Source organism: Microcaecilia unicolor, chromosome 1 (genome assembly GCF_901765095.1).
Source record: "Microcaecilia unicolor chromosome 1, aMicUni1.1, whole genome shotgun sequence".
NCBI lineage: Eukaryota > Metazoa > Chordata > Amphibia > Gymnophiona > Siphonopidae > Microcaecilia > Microcaecilia unicolor.
The window spans coordinates 383,953,949-383,976,915 of NC_044031.1; the positions used below are offsets into that span (position 1 = coordinate 383,953,949).

The 22,967-nt window shown below is 44.5% G+C and overlaps 1 protein-coding gene across 1 annotated transcript in view; it reads right to left on the reverse strand.

The window, feature by feature from the left end:
- Nucleotides 1-22,967, reverse strand: part of LOC115474847 (chondroadherin-like) — a 53,138-nt gene that overhangs the window by 18,890 nt on the left and 11,281 nt on the right. The window contains 1 exon segment of the mRNA XM_030210546.1: nucleotides 16,057-16,506. Coding sequence (XP_030066406.1) covers nucleotides 16,057-16,495 — 439 coding nt within the window. The 5' untranslated portion in view covers nucleotides 16,496-16,506.

A 22,967-nucleotide genomic window follows, 5' to 3' on the forward strand; every position in this document is an offset into this window, starting at 1 on the left:
ATCCTTATCTTCCACATATTTCTCTCCCTCAGCTTTGAACCTCACAATGCTATTATGGCACTTCCTCTTGTCACTTACATAGCTGAAAAAGGTCTTGTCCCCCAATTTTACTGTGTTAGCTATCTTTTCCTCCATTTGCCACTTTGCTTTCCTGATAGCTTTTCCAGCTTCTCTTCGCTTATTTAGGTATTCTCTCCTGTCTTCATCTTTCTGAGTCGTCTTATAACGTGCAAAGGCTAGCTTCCTTTCCCTTATCTTTTCAGCTTCTACATTCGAGTACCAGAGAGGCTTTCTTTTCCTCTTACTTTCGTGTACTTTTCTAACATAAAGGTTAGTCGCCTTTAATGTAGCTCCATTCAGTCTCGTCCATTGCTGTTCTACATCGTTCAGCTGTTCCCATCCCGCTAACTGTTCCTTGAGAAATTCCCCCATCTCGGCAAAGTTAGTTCCTTTGAAATCCAGGACCTTCAATCTCGAATGAGCCCTCTCTTCTGTTTTAATATTGAACCATATTGTACGATGATCACTAGATGCCAAATGGTCCGCCACCTTGACATCAGAAACGTACTCTCCATTCGTAAGCACCAGGTCCAGAACAGCTCCATCCCACGTCGGTTCCGTCACCCACAGCCGGAAGAATTCTTCCTGTAGGGAATCTAAGATTTCTTTGCTTCTAGACGACCCCACAGCCGGGACACCCCAATCAACATCTGGCATATTGAAGTCACCTATCAGTAGTACTTCCCCTTTCCTAGCTATCTTGCAGATGTCTTCAATTAAGTCCCTGTCCAGTTCCTCCGACTGTGAGAGAGGTCTGTATATCATTCCGATATAGATACATTTTCCTTTCCCTCTTTCCAGTTTAACCCACAGCGCTTCTTCCTTACCCCACATGTCCTGCAGTTCTGTCACTTGGATATCATTCTTAGCATATAATGCCACACCTCCACCCTTTTTTCCTACTCTGTCCTTCATGAATAGATTATAGCCAGGTATAGCAACATCCCAGTCATGGTTCTCCGTGAACCACATCTCCGTGACCGCCACTAAATTCAAGTCCGCTTCCATCATTGTAGCCTCAAGTTCTAGAAGTTTGTTTCCCATACTACGGGCATTGGTATACAAGGCTCTCCAGATTTTACTTTTTTTATTCCCTTCTATAGAGGCATTAGATATCCTACCTTCCTTGGGGTTAATTATGGCTTTGCGGCCTTTTATACCCATCCCCACCAATTTTAGTTTAAAGCCCTCTTTAGTACTTTAGCCAGCCTGTTGCTGGCTTTGAATCCATTGATAGTCTATACATTTATGGATGATTATGCTGCATGCAGCAGATGCATAAATGTCCATTTCTCCTATATTTTAGAATAGGTTCTACATTAGCAGATGCTATTCTAAAATGCTGGTGAAACTTGAGGCATACTGACCTGCATGTCTCAATTCCTACTTCTATGACCTGTTTAAAATGAGGCTGCATGTGCATACATAATAAATACATTTATAGGGCTGGTCTAAAAATCTTTGCTTATAATGTACACTAGTATATTATAAAAGACATGTAGGCATACCGACGTAGATATCTTAAATGTTGCTTTAACTAGTCTCCCTCATAAAAGTACTTTCTAGACGTCTAGTAACTGGTGGGGGAACAGATAGCACACATTTTGGTAAAATAATATTTTGGGGACTATATTCTTTCCTTCAGGCTGCTAAAAAGCATAAGAAATCAATGAGAAGGAATGGGTTACAGAAGAATTTTTTTCTGTTCATACAATCTACACTTGTCACCAAGCAATGAAAAGAAGAAATATCCCTCTCTTCCAAGCAGGATGGTTTAATTGAAAATGTGTATTCCCCTATTAACATGTCTGCTCATAGTAGTTTCTGAGTCAGGTATACGTGAGTAACATAGTAGGTGACAGCAGAAAAAGACCTGTACGGTCCATCCAGTCTGCCCAACAAGATAAACTCATATGCGCTACTTTATATGTATACCTAACCTTGATTTGTATCTACCATTTTCAGGGCACAGATAGTAGAAGTCTGCCTAGTACTAGCCCTGCCTCCCAACCACCGGTGCTGCCACTCAATCTCTGCTAAGCTTCTGAGGATCAATTCCTTCCGAACAAGATTCCTTTGTTTATCCCACGCATTTTTAAATTCCGTTACCATTTTCATTCCTACATATAATGGGAGCCCCAAAACATAGTAAACATAGTAGATGACGGCAGAAAAAGACCTGCACGGTCCATCCAGTCTGCCCAAGAAGATAAATTCATATGTGCTACTTTTTTATTTGTATTGTCCTCTTCAGTGCACAGACCGTATAAGTCTGGCCAGCCCTATCCCCACATCCCAACCACCAGCTCTGGCAAAAACCCTATAAGTCTGCCCAGCACTATCTCCGCCTCCCAACTACCAGTCCCGCCTCCCACCACCAGCTCTGGCACAGACCGTATAAGTCTGCCCAGCACTATCCCTGCCTCCCACCACCGGCCCCGGCACAGACCGTATAAGTCTGCCCAGCACTAGCCCCGCCTCCCAACCACCAGCTCTGCCACCCATTCTAGGCTAAGCTCCTGAGGCAGATACCTGTAGAGTTTTCATTAATCAACGTTTGACAATATTCAAATTTTAAGCAAGGAACTTTCTTCGGATAGAGCCCAGGTGACTTACATCATTTTCCTGCTGTCTGGCCAAGCCCTCGTTTGGGCCTCCCCATTTTGGGAGTGGAATGACCAATTGCTTAGTAATCTTGACTGCTTCCTTGGACAATTTAGGAGAGTCTTTGAGGAAGGCCACTTCTATAGCATCCAAACTCCTTAGTCTGAGACAGGGGGTCACAAACCCTCCAGAAATACGTAATCTAGTTCCATACCCTAGCATCGGAACTCAACTGGAGCAACAAACATTTAGTAATTGGTCTTCTGGCAGGGGTTGGCACCCCAGATTAAGGACAAACTGGCTGATCGGGATCATCCCACTGCATTGGATGACCTTATCTGCCTCTGTAACTGGATCGATATCTGGTTCCAGGAACGAGCACAGAGCAGCAATATTCTCATAAGATGTCCATTTGGTGCCCAGGTTCCAGTGGGCCATACATCCTCCAAAGAAAGAGGCTTCACCTCCAGACACTGGGAAACACATACAGGTGGACCATTCTTCTATTTCTGAGCAGGAGAAGCTGAGACGCCAGACTCAGAATTTGTGTCTCTACTGTGGTGAGGAAAGGACCATTATGCCCTCAAATGCCCAAACAAGTCAGGAAACTTTTGGGCCTAGCTCTGGCTGGGGAAACAGCACTAGGTCCATCTTCCAGGATTCCCCGCACTTAGTTTTTAGTCCCAGCCTTTTTAGATTTAGATCAGGAAGTAAAATTCACCGAGGCCTTCATTGACTCTGGTGCAGAATGGAATGTTACCAACAAGGTTCTTGTCCATCATTATAAAATTCCCACCAAGGACTTAACCAAAACCATCCCAGTTTCCTCTGTCTATGGAAGCATTCAGGGGCACCTTAAGGCCAGAACTAAGAATAGGAGCCCTCCACAGGGAGGCTATCATCTTCTATGTCCTCCAGACATCCATAAATCCAATCATCTTGGGGTTACCTTGGCTACAGAAGCATAATCCAGTAATAGACTGGGATAATGGCAAAATCACTGCCTGAAGTAACACCTGCCATTGTCCTAGCCGCTGCAGACTTAGGTACTTCTGATGGTTTGCCCCTGGTCTTTGTGGCTTTTTCCAACGTATTCTCTAAGAAGTAAGCATCGTCACTTCCTTCTCATCAGGAGTACAACTGCCCATTGATCTCCTACTGGGTAAGATGCCATCCCGGGGAAGAGTTTGCTCATTTTCGGTACCTGAGACCCAGGCTATGTCAAGTTATATCACAGAAAATCTGCAGAAAGGCTTCATCCATCCTTCCACTTCCCTGGTAGGTGCTGGTTTCTTCTTTGTAGGAAAGAAAGATGACACCCTATGCCCTTGTATCGATTACAAATGATTGAATACCATCATGGTAAAAAAATAAATATCCACTTCTCTTGATATCTGAACTTGATTGTCTCCAAGGTGCCCACATCTTTACTAAGTTGGACCATAGGGGAGCCTACAACCTGATTCGCATCCACAAGGGAGATGACTGGAAGATGGTTTTTAACACGAGAGTTGGACATTATGAGTATTGAGTTATGCCTTTTGGACTCTCAAATGCCCCAGCATAATGCCAACACTTACCAAATACTTAAAAAAAAAATTTTTTTTTAATAAATACAAGCACCCTTTCAGATAAAGGGAACTAGGAAGATATTTTATTCAGAAAGGAGAAAAAAACAGAGTTGAGAGAATGGGCAGATGTTAAGGGATAAGTGTAGGCGAGTGGTTCTAGTGCTGAAGGGGTCTGAGCGCAGAGTGCTGACACAGGTAAGTGAGAGAAAGGCCTGAGGCTAGGGCTGACGCAGAGACTGAGTATTGGCAGTAGGAAAAGGCATAGGATGAGAAGGGGTTCAGAGTGCAGGTAGGGAGGGAGAAGAGAGAAAGTGGAGGGAAGTGATGAGAAGGGATCAGAAAGAAGGAAGAGGGGGTAAGAACTGGAAGGGGTGAAGGAGTTGGAGAAGGTGGAAAAGCACGTCTCCCCTCTTCTCTTCACATGCAGTATTCCCCTGTCCCTTCATATGCAGCAGGTCTCCCCCCCATCCCTTCCTGTGCAGTCTCTTTCCCTCTCCTTCCTACCTCTGTTCCCTCCCACGGGTCCAATGTCTTTCCTTACTTTTTTTCCTCCTTCCTGATCTGGTCTCTGTCCTCTCCACCCAGGCCCACCCAATCTCAGCTCAGGGTCACCCAATTTGTCCTGATCCTCCAATCCGGTGCCGGTTAGGCTGCAGTGAGCTTGCATAGCCTTTCAGTTCTGCCCTGGCTCAGCCTCAACCACATGCATTTCCACAGCTGGCAGCAAAAGCAGCAGCTCTCCAGAGTCTAGTCCTCCTACTTGCGGTAGCTATTGTTTCTTAGTGCGGGTCGTGGTTAGGAAGTCAGCCACTCTAGTGCCTCACCACACCACTGCTACCGCAGTGCTGTGCTCTGTTGCTCTCATTCTCATTGTTCTCGTTCTTAGCCTCTGTGCCCTCTCAGTGCGCAGGCCAGCACCGCACAGAAAACTCTGTGCTTACCAGTGCTGCCGGGTTTTCTCCACTGTGCCAGCAGTATCTGGACTGCTGCAGAAGTTGTTATTGGGCCTTTGCTGTCTGGTCAGCCTTCAGTTGAGACCCCCAGAGTCAGGCCTCAGCACTCCCCCGTGGCCACAAACAGGAACAGGAGCCAACATATGGAACACAGTCATGTACAGTGAGTATAATGCTGGGGGTGGGCTCTTCACAGCCCAAGAGAAAAAAAGGTATATTTAATCATTAAATATATCTTTTTTTTCCCCCTAGGCAGTGTAGAGCCCATCCCTACCCATAAACCCACCAACAATACATTTTAATGTTGGTAGGTTTCTGGGTGGGACTGCGCTCATGCCCAGGTTAAAATTGAAAAAGGAAAAAAAGTCTTTTTACGTTGATTGGTTTTTTGGTGGGGATGGTCTCTGCTGTGCCCAGATTCAAATTTAAAAAAAAAAAAGCTTCATATTTAATGTAGACAGGTTTCTGGGTGGGGGTGGGCTCTGCAGTGGTGTGCTTCAGGGTGGGGGAGATGCCAGACTATGGGTGAATGAGTAGGGGGTAGGACAGGACTAACACCAGGCTACAGAAAGGGGTGGGGGGTAGGGTGGGACTGATGCCCAGGTATGGGATGAATGTGGGGAAGGGAAGGGCTGATGCCGGGCTATAGGGATGGATGGGGGAGGGGCTGATTCCAAGCTATAGGGATGGATGGGGGGGTAGGGAAGGGAATGGTAGGGCTGATGCCGGGCTACAGAGATGGGGGGGGGGGTAGGAAAGAAAGGATAGGGCTGATGTCAGGCTATAGGGATGGATGAAGGGAGAAGGAAAGGGCAAGGCTGATGCTATGCTACAGGGATGGATGGGGTGGGGGGATAGTAAGGGAAAGGTAGGATTGATGTCAAGCTACAGGAAGGGATGGGGGGGGGGGGGTATGGAAGTGCAGGGCTGATGCTGGGCTACTGGACAATTTCAGATTTTTGGTCCTTTATTCTGTAATTGATGAGGTTTGGTCTGTGTTCTTCAGTGACCAAAGCGAGAGATTCTTCTGGTTTGTGTTGGGATCTATATCAGTCCAACTTGTCTGACTTTTCCAATGGGACACATATTGGTGTTGTGTATAGTCACTTCTACCTTTTAAAAAGTACTGTTAATAGTATTTGTGTGTTCAGAATTGGTGGTGTTAAGGTTTTCTACATAGGTTCTGAGTATGTGTATGTTTATGTTAATGCTGGACAGCTGTTGGGCAGACTGTTTTATTAGAAATCCCTCATCAAGTGCACTCTAAGGCATTATTTAGGAGTATCTCAAGAAACGCTGTTCACACCTATATACATAGTGCCCACACATATTAGCTTTGGGCCCACTCAAAATATCAGGTCTGGCTATGCCACTGCCTCCACCGAGAATTTATCTAATGGGGGTCACTGGCAGCCATTAGATCAGGCTTCCCCTCTTGCATCCCACCCCCATGGCAAAAGGAAGTTGTAACAGAGCAAAGGACCTTGGACTGACCAGAGGATAGCTTGATCTAATCGCTGACGGCACCTGCAACATATTTGTAAACTTGAGGCAGAGGAGAGAGAAACCGGACCTGAGGGAGGAAGTTAATGGTAGAGAGGCGATGCCAGAGTATGCTGACTCTGGTTGGGGTAGCAGAGGGGTGGCAAGGAAATTTTTGGGGGTGCACTGTTCACCCCATGCCACCCCTTATCGCCTATGACCAGCATGGGAAAAAGGAGTGCCTGCGCTCTAAGTGCTACTGACAGGGGGTGCATTTGCATCATAAGCACTTGGTACGGCTAAGCCACTGTCACCAACCTACTGAGAGAGGAGGAATACAGAGCATCAGATGGAGAACAGATAAAGGTACCATCATCAGGAGTGAGGAATGTTATACCCAGTGCTTTTTTTTGTAGGAAAAAAAGGTACCGGTACTCATTATGGGTGGGGTCACCATCTATGGCTCTGCCCATATGGTAGCCACACCCACAGTAGCGACACCCCTTATACCAGCCATGGCGCATATAAACAGGTATCATTGAAAATACTATACCAGTACAGGAGAAAAAAATAACTTGTGATTTTGTTTTTCATTACAAATAATTTCAGTAAGCTGTTACAGCTCCAGTATACCCAGTGCAAAATAAGACAGCAGATGTAAATTCTCAAATTGGACATATTCCAAACACTAAAATGAAAATAAAATGATTTTTCTACCTTTGTTATCTGGTGACTTTGTTTTTCTGATCATGTTGGTCCAAGTCTCCGATTCTACTGCTCTCTATCTGTTCCCTTAACTCCGTTTCCAGGGCTTCCTTTCCATTTATTTCTTTACTTTCCTCCTTTCTTCTTCATTTCTTGCTCTACATCCATAGGTAAAAGCTGGGTCCTCCGCAGACTTGACTGGAGGAGGTATAGAGTGGATCTAGTTCTTGCCTATTTTCTCCATCCATGTGCAGTTTTTCTCCCCTTTTCCCTTTCCCTCATCTCCATCAGTATCATATTCTTCCCTCTCCTCCATCCATATGCATCTCCTTCCTCTCTCTTCCCTCTCATCCATCCATGTCCAGCATTTCTCCTCTCTCCTCCTCTACATCCATGTTCATCTCACTTCCTCCCTCTTCCCTCCCCTCCATCCATGTCCAGCATTTCAACTCTTTCCCCTCCCCTCCCCTCCATCCGTATCCAGAATTTCTCATCTCCCCTAAATCCATGTGCATCTCCTCCTCTGTCTTCCCTCCCCTCCATCCATGTATAGCATTTTTCCTCTCCCCCTCCCCTCCATCCATGTTCATCTCACTTCCTTTCTCTTTCCTCCTCTCCATCCATGTCCAGCATACTCTTTCCCCTCCCCTCCATGTGCATCTCCTTCCTCTGTCCTTCTCTCTTGCATTTCTCCTATCTCCCCTCCCCTCCATCCATGTGCATCTCCTTCCTGTCTTCTCTCCTCCATCCATGTCCAGCATTTCTCCTGCCCTCCCCTCCATCCATCCATGTCCAGCAACTGTCCTCTCTCTCTCCCCTGCCCTCTCCTCCCATCCCATCCATGTCTAGCGATTCTCCTTTAGCCTCCCCTCCCATTCATGTCCAGCGATTCTCCTTTGCCCCTATTCTTCTCTCCCATCCATGTCCAGCGATTCTCCTATCTCCCCTTCCCTCCCCTCCCATGCATGTCCAGCGATTCTCCTATCTCCCCTTCCCTCCCCTCCCCTCCCCTCCCATGCATGTCCAGTGATTCTCCTCTCTCCCCTTCCCTCCCCTCCCATGCATGTCCAGTGATTCTCCTCTCTCCCCTTCCCTCCCCTCCCATGCATGTCCAGCGATTCTCCTCTCTCTCCTGCCCTTCCCTCCCCTCCCATCCATGTCCAGCGATTCTCCTCTCTCCCCTGCCCTCCCCTCCATGTCCAGCGATTCACCATTGCCCCCTATCCTCCCCCTCCCTTCCATGTCCAGTGACTCGCCCCAGCCTCCACCTGCCCCCGAGATCGTTCCAACCCCAGCCCCACCTGCCCGCCCTCAGCTCCCCGACTTTCCGTTTGTGCCCCCTGCGTTGAAATCTTCTATTTACCCGAAGTCACTGCGACGAACCGGCAGAGAAACTAAACAGAAGACAGGCTCACCTCCTCGTCGCTTCCCTTCCCTTCCCTCTCAGCATCCCGCCCTCACGGAAAGGAAATTATATCAGAGGAAGGCGGGACGCTGAGAGGGAACGGAAGTGACGAGGAGGTGAGCCTGCCTGCCTGCTGCTTAGTTTCTCTGCCGGTTCACCACTGCGACTTTGGGTAAATAGAAGATTTCAACGCAGGGAGCAGGAATGGAAAGTCGGGGAGCTGAAGGCGGGCAGGTGAGCCGGCCTTTTGAAAAAACGGCGCATACCGGCACAAAAAAAAGCACTAGTTATACCATTCACATTCTGTGAGAGAGAGAGCATGATATCAGAGTTATTTTATGTTTTTATTTTTGTTACATTTGTACCCCGCGCTTTCCCAGGCTAGTTAGAAGTAGGAGAGACTGTTCCAAGGAGACCTACAGCTGTTAATTCAATTATGTAGGATAATTTTTGCAAGAATATTACACTATGCTTATGGACACATGGAGGGGCATTTTCGATATGACGTCCAAGTCGGACTTTGGACGTATTGAGCTAAACGTCCCAAATCCAAATAGAAAACATGACCATTTTTGAAACAGCAAAATGCCTATCTTTTACATTTTTTTTGACAGTACTGTTTGTAACAAGTTTTTGTGATCAAGTCATTGGGATATAGGAGGGGGCCAGCATTTTTAGTAAACTAGTCCCCCAGACATCCCAGGAGAGCAATGGGGCACCCTAGGAGGCACTGCTGTGGACTTCATATAAATGCTCCCAGGTACCCACCTCACTGTTGTTCCCTTATCTGCTGAGCCCTCCAAAACCCACCACCCCCAACTGTACACCACTACAATAACCCTTATGGGTGAAGGGGGCACCTATATGTGGGTACAGTGAGTTTCTGGTGAGTTTTGGAGGGCTCATAGTTTCTACCACAAGTGTAACAGGTAGGGGGAAGTATGGACCTGGGTCCACCTTTCTACAGTGCACTGCATCTACCACTACAGTACTCCAGGGACCTGCATGCTGCTCTAATGGAGCTGGCTATAACATCTGAGGCTGTCACAGAGCCTGGTGAGTACTATTTATATTCATATTTTTGGGGGTGGGAGGAGGTCAGTGACCACTGGGGCAGTAAGGTGGGAGTCATCCCTGATTCCCTCTGGTGATCATCTGGTCACTTAGGGCACATTTTTGTGCCTTATTTGTTCTAAAAACAAGTCTAGACTAAAACGTTGAAGTTTTTGCTGTAGATGTTTTTGTTTTGTTCCATTATGGCTGTAAAACACTGAAGTGTTAGGCACATCCTAAGCCTGCTCTAATCCTGCCTCTGATATGCCCCTTGTGAGTTGGATGCACTGCAGATGAATTGCATAGATAAACGTCTACAAAATAGGTTTTCAAAATACCAATTTGGACATTTTGAGAATAAATCAATCCAAATGCTGCTTTATGACACTTTTTAAATGTTTTTCTCTTTCGAAAATGAGCCCCCATAGTCTAATTATTTTTACTAGTCTTCTTTTGTACATACTTGTTCACTACTGGAGTTCCATGAATGAGAGATTTTATGTAAAGCCAGTCATTGCCTCTAGGACTCTCTCTCTTTGGTTTCTTTTTAGTGACTGATAACTGCTGTTTTTTTCTTTTAAAAAAAAAAAGGTTAGGCTTATTGGAGGGAAACCTACTATAGTCTCTACTGTGAGTCAGCAGGTTAGCAGAATGAAAGTATATGAGGGAGCCACTACACAACCAATGAATAGGAAGGCAGCAGGAGGGATCTGTCGTAAGGGCTCGCTGAAGGCATGGAGCAGGTGAGGCACTGGCTTAGGTTCCAAGCCTTGAGATGCTAAATCCTGCCACACTTACATAAGTACATAAGTAATGCCACACTGGGAAAAGACCAAGGGTCCATTGAGCCCAGCATCCTGTCCATGACAGCAGCCAATCCAGGCCCAGGGCACCTGGCGAGCTTCCCAAACGTACAAACATTCTATACATGTTATTCCTGGAATTGTGGATTTTTCCCAAGTCCATTTAGTAGCGGCCTATGGACTTGTCCTTTAGGAAACCGTCCAACCCCTTTTTAAACTCTGTCAAGCTAACCGCTTTCACCACGTTCTCCGGCAACAAATTCCAGAGTTTAATTATGCGTTGGGTGAAGAAACGTTTTCTCCGATTTGTTTTAAATTTACTACACTATAGTTTCATCGCATGCCCCCTAGTCCTAGTATTTTTGGAAAGCGTGAACAGACACTTCACATCCACCTGTTCCACTCCACTCATTATTTTATATACCTCTATCATGTCTCCCCTCAGCCGTCTCTTCTCCAAGCTGAAAAGCCCTAGCCTCCTTAGTCTTTCTTCATAGTAGTCTTGCTCCTCTGCAACAGCCAAAACCTCCATCCCTGGGTCTGGCAACCCCCCCCCCCCCCCCCCAGGACACTTTCTCCAAGTCTACCTTTAAATGTGATTTTTCTCCTCTTGATCACCAGCAGAGTTTCACCTAACGCTACCCGCACCAGTCCCAGCATCTCCACTCTGCCGCTCCCCTGCGGAAACAGGAAGTTAAGTCAAAGTGGGGCAAAGTGTGGCAGAGGGGAAGATGCCTGAGCTGATGTGAGTAGCATTAGGTGACACCCTGCCAGTGCTCGAGAGGGGGCAACCGCATTTAAAGGTAAACCGGGGGAGCGAGCATGAGATGGGGGAGGGCACCAAACCAAAAGCTGGTCCAGGGCATCAAACTGAAAGTTGGCAGAGGGTGCCACAGTCCCTTGATCCAGCCCTTCCTGTCCTGGGCACTGGGTGGCCTCGGCTCAGGTAGAGCTTGGAATGAATGGGAAGTGCCAGAGAGCACTTTATAAGGACATATGATAAAAGTGATTCAGGCAGTATAACACAATTTACAAGCAAGAGATTGGGTGAACCTGAACTAGGAGACTGGACTGGATGGGTGGGGATTGGGGGCAGTAGTGATAAGTGGTAGTGAGAGATCAATGGGATGAATAGCAACTGGGGAATTGATAGTGGGGGCTTGAGCTGGTGAGGGATAGACAGGTAGGTGGGGGAGTACTTCTGCTTTTCATTCCTTACTAGCCCATGGAGGTCTGGGGAGAGACAGGGTTGGAGTGCATGATCTGGTGCAGGAGGTAATGGTGCTGGGGTCGCTTGATAACGGTGATCATAACATGATCAGCTTTGATATCAGCTCTGGAGTAAGTACACACAGGAAATCCAACACGTTAGCATTTAACTTTCAAAAAGGAGACTATGATAAAATGAAAATAGGGTGAAAACAAAACTTAGAGGAACAGCTGCAAAGGTCAAAAATTTACATCAGGTGTGGATGCTGTTCAAAAACACCATCATGGAAGCCCAGGCCAAATATATTCCGCATATTAAAAAAGGAGGACGGAATACCAAACGACGGCCGGCGTGCTTAAAAAGTGAGGTGAAATAAGCTATTAGAGCTAAAAGAAAATCATTGAGAAAATGGAAGGAGGAACTGACTGAAAATAATAAGAAATAGCATAAGGAATGTCAAGTCAAATGCCAAGCATTGATAAAGAAGGCAAAGAGGGACTTTGAAAAGAAGATTGTGTCGGAGGCAAAAACACATAGTAAAACCTTTCTTGGTATATTAGAAGCAAGAAGCAGGTAAAAGAATTGTTAGACTACTAGTTGACTGAGGGGTAACAGGGGCACTCAGGGAAGGCAAAGACATAGCAGAGAGATTAAATTAATTCTTTGCTTTGGTCTTCACCAAGGAAGATTTGGGAGAGAAACCAGTGCCAGAAATGGTATTCAAAGCTGATGACTCAGAGGAACTGAATCAAATCTCTGTAAAAATGTAATGGGGCAGTTTGACAAACTGAAGAGTAGCAAATCACCTGGACCGGATGGTATTCATCCCAGTGTACTGATATAATTGAAAAATGAACTTGTAGAATTAGTAATATATAATTTATCTTTAAAATCAAACATGGTACCTGAAGATTAGAGGGTGTCCAATATATTTCCAATTAAAAAAAAAAGGTTCCAGAGGTGATCCGAGAAATTATAGACCGGTGAGCCTGATGTCGGTGCCGGGCAAAATGGTAGAAACTATTACAAAGAACAAAATTACAGAGCATGTTCAAAAGCATGGATTAATGAGACAAAGCCAACATGGATTTATGAAGGGAAATCTTGCCTCACCATTCTACTACATTTTTTTGAAGGGGTGAACAAACATGTAGATAAAGGTGAACCAGTTGATACTGTGTATCTGGATTTTCAAAAGACATTTCACAAAGTACCTCATGAAAGACTCCAGAGAAAACTGGAGAGTCATGGGATAGAAGGTAGTGTTCTATTGTGGATTAAAAACTGGTTAAAAGACAGAGTAGGGCTAAATGGTCAGTATTCTCAATGGAGAAGGGTAGATAGTGGGGTTCCCCAGGGGTCTGTGCTGGGACCGCTGCTTTTTAAAATATTTATAAATGACCTAGAGATAGAAGTAACTAGTGAGGTAATTAAATTTGCTGATAACACAAAGTTATTCAAAGTCGTTAAACCGCAGGAGGATTGTGAAAAATTACAAGAGGACCTTAAGAGACTGGGCATCCAAATGGTGGATGACATTTAATATGAGCAAGTGCAAAGTGATGCATGTGGGAAAGAAGAACCCTAACTAGAGCTACGTGATGCAAGGTTCCACATTAGGAGTCGCCAACCAGGAAAGGGATCTAGGTGTCATCGTTGATGTTATGTGGAAACCCTCTGCTCATTGTGCAGCGGCGGCTAAGAAAAGAAATAGAATGTTAGGTATTAGGACAGGAATGTAAAATAAAAATGAGGATGTTATAATGCCTTTGTATTGCTCCAAGGTGCTATTGTACCTCGAATACTGTGTGCAATTCTGGTCACCACATCTCAAAAAATATATAGTAGAATTAGAAAAGGTACAGAGAAGGGCAACAAAAATGATAAAGGGGATGGGACAACTTCCCTATAAGGAAAGGCTAAAGCAGCTAGGGTTGTTCAACTTGGAGAAAAGACAGCTAAGGGGAGATATAATATAGGTCTATAAAATAATGAGTGGAGTGAAACAGGTAGATGTTAATCGCTTGTTTACTCTTTCCAAAAATACTAGGACTAGGGGGCACACAATGAAGCTACAAAGTAGTAAATTTAAAACAAATTGGAGAAAATATTTCTTCACTCAACGTGTAATTAAACTTTGGAATTTGTTGCCAGAGAATGTGGTAAAAGAAGTTAGTTTAGCAGGGTTTTAAAAAGATTTGGATAATTTCCTAAATGAAAAGTCCATAAGTGATTATTAAAATGGATTTGGGGAAAATCCACTGCTTATAAGTAGCATAAAATGTATTGTGCTGTTTTGGGATCTTGCCAGGTACTTGTAACCTGGAATGGCCACTGTTGGAAACAGGATGCTGGGCTTGATGGACCTTCGGTCTGTCCCAGAATGGACACGCTTATATTCTTATATTGAAAAATGAGAAAGGGGGATGGGAGGACTGGAGAAGAAATGAGAAAGATGGGAAATGTGAAATATATATTTAAAATTTCTGATATTTTCATGTTTCACACTATAAGGATTAAATGCATTTCTGGGGTTTTTTTTCCCTCCTATGTTGTACTACATGTAGAGTCTGACATCTCAGGATTTCTATTTCTCAGTGATGGTCCCTTATCTATGTTCAGTGAGCAGGAAATTGGAGCTTGGGTAGAGCCTGAGGCTTGGAGAACAGGGTTTTCTCAATCTGGGTGAAGCGAGGACTGCAGAGTTCATGAGGAAAGCAGCGAATGTGCAGACAATAAATGTAGGAAAGAATTTTACGTTCACTGTATTGATATGTATATTTCAACTTAAACTGGGGAATCTTCAGTCTTTCAACACTGCATTTTGTACAGTAGGACGGAAAATGTTACTCATTCTGGGAGAATTTTGTAGAAAATAAAGTAAAATTGTGCACCCAATATCTTACCCTCTACCCATCTGGACCCTACCCTACCCAGGTCATTTCCATCCCTCCCAATTTCATGCAGTGGAGCAAGAGTGACTGACTCCTGTGATGAGTGGGTTAGAGACATTTTGACTTTTATGCATTTGTAGTCTCTGTATTCTAATTGAGCAGACTAGAAATTAAAAACCTTTTGATTTTAGTGCAGTTTGTTACTACATGAGCAACTATGTTCCTGCAGTCTGCTTCTCCAGTAGACACTCCAAGTCCTGGTGACACATCAGTGTGTTGTGACTCCCTCTTGAAAACCACTGCCGCTATACAGGAAAATGAGTGGATCAGTGATTCCCAAACCTTGGTCCTTGAGGCACCCCAGCCAGTCAAGGTTTCAGGATATCCACAATGAATATGCATGAGAGATTTGCATACAATGGAGGCAATGCAGGCAAAATTCTCATGTATACTCATTGTGGCTATCTTGAAAATCAGACTGGCTTAGTGGGCCCTGTCCTAGAAAGAGTTTCTGGATTTTCTCGCTCTAAAAACACGAAAGGGAAAGAAGATAAAGTCCCCACAGAAGATAAATGAAGAAACAGTGGTGATGACCAAAGTGAGGAAATCGCGAAGAAGTCAGGAAACCACCTTAGTTCAAATATTTATTGTATTATATTATACATGGCATAACACATGTAAGACAATTGAAATGCTAATGATTATATAAATTAAAAATTCTTAAAATATGGTGACAAACAGTGGCGTAGACACAGGTGGGCCTGGGTAGGCCAGGGCCCACCTACTTAGGGCTTAGGCCCACCCAACATTAGCGGTAGCTGGTGGAGATCCCAAGCTCCGCCAGCTGAAGACTTCTGCCTAATGGTAACAAAAACGCTACTCTCAATGATACCGGAACCTGCGCATGCTCAGTTTTCAGCGCATGCCTTTGCAGACTGCCAAGGTGGAAAGAAGCGTTTTCCTGCCAGCTTAGATTTTTTTTTTTTTTTTTGGGGGGGGAGAACATTTGGTTCCCACCCACTTCTTGCCTATGCCCACCCACAATCTTTTGTCTGGCTACGCCCCTGGTGACAAACTGACCGCAAATAAATTCTCAGTGTTGGGTTATCATGAATTTTTATTAGACAATACAATAAGTATTTGAACCAAGATGGTCTCCTGAATTTGTTGTTTCCTCCCCTTGGTCATCACCACTGTTTGTTTTCATAGTGAGTTCATAAAGAAAAACATCTAAACATTTGAAAACTCAGGACCGACTTGCCTGTTTCTTAAGATTTGGAGCCACATGGTCACCCTGTCTGCACTCAATTTCTTACCTGGATTCAGAGACTTAAGCATGTTGTTCTCCAGGTGGAGGTACAGAAGGCTGCTGAGGTTTTGGAAAGCGCTGCTCTGTAGATCTCTCAGCAGGTTGTTGTCCAGGTGGAGGTATTTCAGGGTTTGCAGATTCTCAAAGGCACCAGTTCCGATGCTGCTGATGTTGCAGTTACTGAGGTAGAGGCCACTGAGTTTGGGGAGATCGGGGAAGAAGCTGGCGGACAGGGCTGGGAAGTTGTTGTACTGCAAGTATAGTTCCAACGTGCTGTTTGACATCTCTGAGGGGATGGAGGTCAGGCTGGCATTGGGACACAGGATGTGTTGCTGGATAGGAAGGCAAGTGCAATTTGCAGGACAGATGAAGCCTTCAGAAGCCAGTGCTGAAATGAGGAAACTGCTCAGTAGCTGGGTAAGTGTCAGGAGCTGCCAGAATGCCATCCTAAAGTAGACTGTCTGCCAAGATCCAAAGCAATGAGAAATTAGAACTTTACAACTGAAGCAGCTTAGCAAATACTTTTAGAGGGCAAAGGGCATGTGATTGTCGTGAATACGTTACAGTATAGAGTATGTGACTGTCCCGTTCTTGCAAAGGCCCTTAACACCAGAACTACTATATTGCTTGCCAGGAACTACAGTCTGTCTCCCTGATCAGCATCTTTCCTGCCCTCCTCATTACTTATTTCTTTATTATGTTCCAAAAATTATAAATCAGTAACAAATAGAGAAACTCATTTTACACCAATACAGTGGTGTGACACGGTGAAAGAGCTGGGATGCCAAGATACAGTCCCCAGTTAAAGCATTTCCGTTCAAACAGGTGTATGGGCGACAGACGCAACAGAATTCTGTTCAGACTAGTTCAGGAACTGGAGCAGTCAATTTTTCTTTTGCTAAAAATGAGACACTTCACCTCCTTAATAAACAAAATCATTGCAAGGCACTAAAATAGCAGAGGAGATCCAACACATTTCCACTTGGGTGAAATCATCGATCTTGCAGCTAAAAGTAAATGCCACCAGCTTTATTTTCCCCAGCACCACAATAAAACTAATGGCTTCCCCCTGTAAAATTACATATTTGTTTCAGCATAACTTCCCAAAATCTCTACTGCACGTTTGACTCGATCCTGCTTGTTGATGGAAAAAGCATTGCTGCTCACCTGTAAGAGTTGTTTTCTATAGACAATAGGTTTGATCAGGTGCACAGTCCCTCCCACCTCTATAACAGCCTATTCCCAGTAGGTCATATATTCACACCTACTCTGAAGAAGGTGTAAATGTGCATGTGTACTTTACGGGCTTGGCTTATAACAGGGTGCCTATGTGGAACATTAAAAATATATACTTTTTTTTTTTTTACTGTATTATAAAGGTCCAGCCAAAAGAGTGAGGAAATATAAAAAACCAATAACCAAACAACCCCACTCTCAAAGTTACTATACTAAACTATTTTAATCAGTAGACAGAAATAATTCTCTTTGTTTTTCTAGCCATCATTCGTAACTGGTTGAAGAGCAGCCTTACTATAAGTAGGTATTGGTGAATTAATAGGCTTTGCTCTTCTCAGACTGAGTTTACCAATAGATTTTTAGATCATGGATACACTTTGCCCATATTGTGCAACACATGCAAAAAGGTTAAGTTAAGACGACTACAGTCCTTCAGGATCCTGTACCCTTTGGTCTTCTGAAGAAATTTCTACCACCATTTGCCCCATTTCTGTTATCTCTGGTTCAATCTAGCCTAGAACATGGATATGTCCCTACAGCTTGGAAACTGGCCACATTAAGACCAAAGCTCAAAGATATGACCAAACTCTCTAGTGATTGTGCTAACTTTTGCACAGTCACGAACCTTACTTTTACAGCCAAACTTGCAGAATCCATAGTTCATACGCAGTTGACTTTCAAGACCAGGTTCAGGCACCTTATCCTAATCAAACTGGATTCAGACAACACTACAGCACTGAGACCACTCTGTTAGGCATTCTCACCTACGTTTACAGTAATATAGACCGTGCCAAATCAGTATTCCTTCTTTCCACTCTTTCCTGTTAGTCCAGCTATCGCATCTTGAGTACTGTGTGCAGTTCTGTTTGCCCCATCTCAAAAAGGATTTGTTGCAACTAGAAAAGGTCCAAAGAACCCCGCAAAGAAAGCACATTATGAGCATTACAACCACCAATCTGTGTTGGCCATGTTCATCCACAAAAGGAACTTTTAAACTAATATGCAAACATCTTTTCCCTTTGGTTAGATCTATGGCATGATATCTGTAACATTTTTCTCTCTCTCCTGAACTATCATACAAAATTATTATTCTTAAGTCCTACGCCCTTAATAGATAACTCTCGGACTCTCAATCAAAACTTTTTGACATTCTTATTAGAAGTGCCTTAAAAACGATTCTATCTTACTAGAAAAATAATCATTTACACAATGTCCATTTTTGATGGCAAACTGTTTTAAAATGTTACAAATTTGAAACGTCTGTTGCTGACAAGATGGGAACCACCTTACGTAAGTAAAAATCTGGTCCAATCTAGAAAAATACCTCTCTAATGCCATTGCTACATAGATCATATTATCTCTGTTCGATCTACCTTATACTCTGTGAATGAGACTATGCCTTTGTTCTGTTTCATTTATTTATTTTATTTATTTATTAGGATTTATTTACTGCCTTTTTGAAGCAATTCACTCAAGGCGGTGTACAGTAAGAATAAATCAAACATGAGCAATAAACAATTACAGCAGTAAAAATATTCAAATAACACAAAGTATGGCATAGTATACTACTTACAATGTCAACACAATACGTAATAGAGAGTGAAGGGTATAAGCAAAGATGGAACATATAGATAGGTAAGAGAGTAAGAGGAGTTAGAAAATAAGGTGACTACTTTAAAACAGTTGCACATGAGGTCAGAGAAATGGTTAACTTATAGATTGGTAAGAGTAAGAGGAGTTAGAAAGTGCACGAGATCAGAGAGATGGTTAAATATTACCATTATTGCTTAGTTGTTACTCGTTCATTTTTTCTGATATGATATACCTTGTTGCATTCTATTTGATTAAATTCAATAAAATGTCTTGGACAAAAAAAGAAACGGTTAAGAGAAGGTTGACAAAATGATAAAGAAAATGGGGCACCTCCCTTATAAAGAGAGGATACACAGGTTAGGACTTTTTGGCTTGGAGAAAAGATGACAGAGTGGATGTGTTATAAACTTCAGAGAGGGGTGAAACAGATACAAACAAAGCAGTTGTTTAACCTGCCAAACACAGAGACAAGAGGACACTCCATGAAAACAAAGACCAACAGATTAAAAAGGAAATTGTAGAAAGCTTCCCCCCCCTCCCCACAGCGCATAATTAAGATATTGAATCTGTTGCTGGGGCTATGGTCAGAGCAACTAACATAGCTGGTTTCAAAAGAGATTTGGACAAGTTCATGAAGGAAAACAACGTTTAAAAAATGTGTTTTTGCCAGGTAGATGTGGAGAGCCATTTTCACGTCCCTGGAAATGAGCTATAATAAATAGATCCACATTTTTGTGATCTGCCAGGTACTTGAGAGGTGGACTAGCGACACTCTGAAACAGGATGGTTGGACTTGATGGACTTGGTCTAACTCAGCATGACTTTTCCTATCTTAATTCTTAAATTCTTTTGGAGTTACATGTGGAAACCTACAACTGAAGGACAGAAAGATCCAGCAAGCAATGCTGTCCCTGTTATCACAAGCATTGAGTGAAAGGATGGGAAGGGAACAGGAACAGGGTTTCCTGTTCTAAGACAAACTGACCTCTATAGCCCTTACTCAACTGTCCTACAGGAAGAAAATTCTGAGACAGGAGCCCTTTCCCTAGACCTCTGCTTAGAGCTTGCTCATAAATCCTCCTCTCGACTGGGCCAACTGTTATTTTAGTCCAGCAACTTCTCCCTGCTCCTTTGGGCTTCCCGCTCAATCAGAAGCAGTCTTTATAGAGTCACACTACCATGAGCAGCTACCAGGGGTATAGCCCCATTTCATGTTCCCTACCCACTTATGCCAATCATGGCAGCCAGTGTCTGTGTTTCTTGTATACCCTGGTATGTGAGCATACTGAATCTGCCCACTATATATTCTTACACACTGCTTGGACTCCTATCAACCTAAGTGGCATGCAAACATTGCCTGAGATTTCTCTCTCCCTCCCCCTTTTTCTTTCTCCAACTGCACTGATACTTTGTTTACCACTCCTCATTCTAGCCAACAGTGTAACTAGGATTGAATGGGAAAAAATTAAGATGAGCCCCATATCACCCAAGGTATTTTAGGTATATTTTAGGTATATTAAGTATATTAAAAGCAAGAAGCCAGCAAAATAATTTGTTGGACCGCTAGATGACCGAGAGGTAAAAGGGACAATCAGGGAAGACAAAGCCATAGCGGAGAGATTAAATTAATTCTTTGCTTTGGTTTTCACCGAGGAAGAATTGGGAGAGATACTGGTACCAGAAATGGTATTCAAAGCTGACAAGTCAGAGAAACTGAATGAAATCTCTATAAACCTGGAGGATGTAATGGGGCAATTATGATCATACACCCTCTATAACTACCTTAACAACCTCTTCCTTCTTCCCTCTCCCCTTCCTTAACCGCTACACATAACTAGCTGTATCTGATATCCAGCTATGACAATGTTATCAAATCTATGTAAGCCACATTGAGCCTGCAAATAGGTGGGGGAATGTGGGATACAAACAGTGGCGTACCAAGGGGGGGGCGGTGGGGGCGGTCCGCCCCGGGTGCACGCCGCTGGGGGGTGCCGCGGCGCTCGCCTGCTCTGAGATCGCTGATTTCACGCGTTCACTGCAGCTCCCTCTGCTCTGCCCTGGAACAGGTTACTTCCTGTTCCGGGTCAGAGGGAGCTGCAGTGAACGCGCGAAGTCAGGGAACGCTGAGAAGGCATGCGCTGTGGCACCCTCCCCAGTGGCGTGCACCCGGGAGGGGGGTCCGTACTGCATCCGGGGGGTGCTGCACCCGGAGGGGCGGGGCGCCGCCCCAGGTGTCCGCCCCCCTAGGAACGCCACTGGATACAAATGCAATAAATAAATAAATAATTTGACAAATTGAAGAGTAGCAAATCTCCTGGACCAGATGGTAGTCATCCCAGAGAACTGATAGAATTGAAAAATTAACTTGTGGAACTATTGTTAGTAATATGTAATTTATCTTTAAAATTGAGCATGGTACCGGAAAATTGGAGGGTGGCCAATGTAACACTGATTTTTAAAAAAGGTTCCAGAGGAGATCCAGGAAATTATAGACCGGTGAGCCTAATGTCTGTGCCAAGCAAAATGGTACAGACTATTATATAGAACAAAATTACAGAGCATATTCAAAGAACGGATTAATGAGAGAAAGCCAACATGAATTTAGTGAAGGGAAATCTTGCCTCACCAATCTATTATATTTCTTTGAAGGGGTGAACAAACATGTGGATAAAGGTGAGCCAGTCGATATTGTGTATCTGGATTCTACAAAATACCTCATGAAAGACTCCAGAGGAAATTGGAGAGCCATGGAATAGGAGGTAGTGTCCTATTGTGGATTAAAAAATAGAAAACAGAGAGTAGGGTTAAATGCTCAGTATTCTGAATGGAGAAGGATAGATAGTGGGGTTCCCCAGGGGTCTGTGCTGGGACCGCTGCTTTTTAATATATTTATAAATGATCTAGAGATGGGAGTAACTAGTGAGGTAATTAAATTTGCTGATGACACAAAGTTATTCAAAGTTGTTAAATCGCAAGAGGATTGTGAAAAATTACAAGAGGACCTTACGAAACTGGGAGACTGGGCGTCTAAATGGCAGATGACGTTTAATGTGAGCAAGTGCAAAGCAGGGGCGTAGCTACGGGTGGGCCCAGGCCCACCCATTCTTGGCTCAGGCCCACCCAGTCCTAGTCTGCGAGCCAATCGCAACTCTGATGTTATTTTTTTCTTACCCGCAGCGGCGAACGGGTGGCCCTAAAAGCAGCAAGCAGCCAGGCTCGTCGACTCTATCCTTCCTTCACTTCCTGCCCTCTCAGCGTCCCGCCCGCTTGAAAGGAAATGACATCAGAGGAAGGCGGGACGCACGCAGAGAGGGCAGGAAGCGAAGGAAGGACGGAGTCAACGAGCCTGGTTGCTTGCTGCTTTTAGGGCCGCCCGTTCGCCGCTGCGACTTGGGGAGTGGAGTGGAAGTGAGCCAGCAGCCTATCTATTCTACTCCCCCGCGCAGCCGTCGCCGTTCAGGCAAGTTAAACAAAGCAGGCAAACCTGTGAGCTGCTGCAAGCTGCATCCACGTTGTCATTCTTTATTGAGACAGACAAATGGGAGGTGCTGTGAAGGGGGAGAGAGGGGGAGGGAGATGCTGGATAGAATGGGGAAGGGGATGGATAGAAACAGGATGGGCAGGGGAGAGAGGAGAATTGCTGGACAACAGGGATTGCTAGAGGGGACAGGGGAGAGAGGAAATTTGCTGAAGATGGATGGAGGAGAAGGCAGGGGAATGGAGAGTTGCTGGACATGGAGTGGAGGGCAGGGAAGGAGGAGAATTGCTGGGCATGCATGGATGGAGGGGAAAGGGGAGAGGAAATTTGCTGGAGATGGATGGAGGAGAAGGCAGGGGAATGGAGAGTTGCTGGACATGGCAGAGGGCAGGGGAAGGAGGAGAATTGCTGGGCATGCATGGATGGAGGGGAAAGGGGAGAGAGGAAATTTGCTGGAGTTGGATGGAGGAGAAGGCAGGGGAATGGAGAGTTGCTGGACATGGAGCGGAGGGCAGGGGAAGGAGGAGAATTGCTGGGCATGCATGGATGGAGGGGAAAGGGGAGAGAGGAAATTTGCTGGAGTTGGATGGAGGAGAAGGCAGGGGAATGGA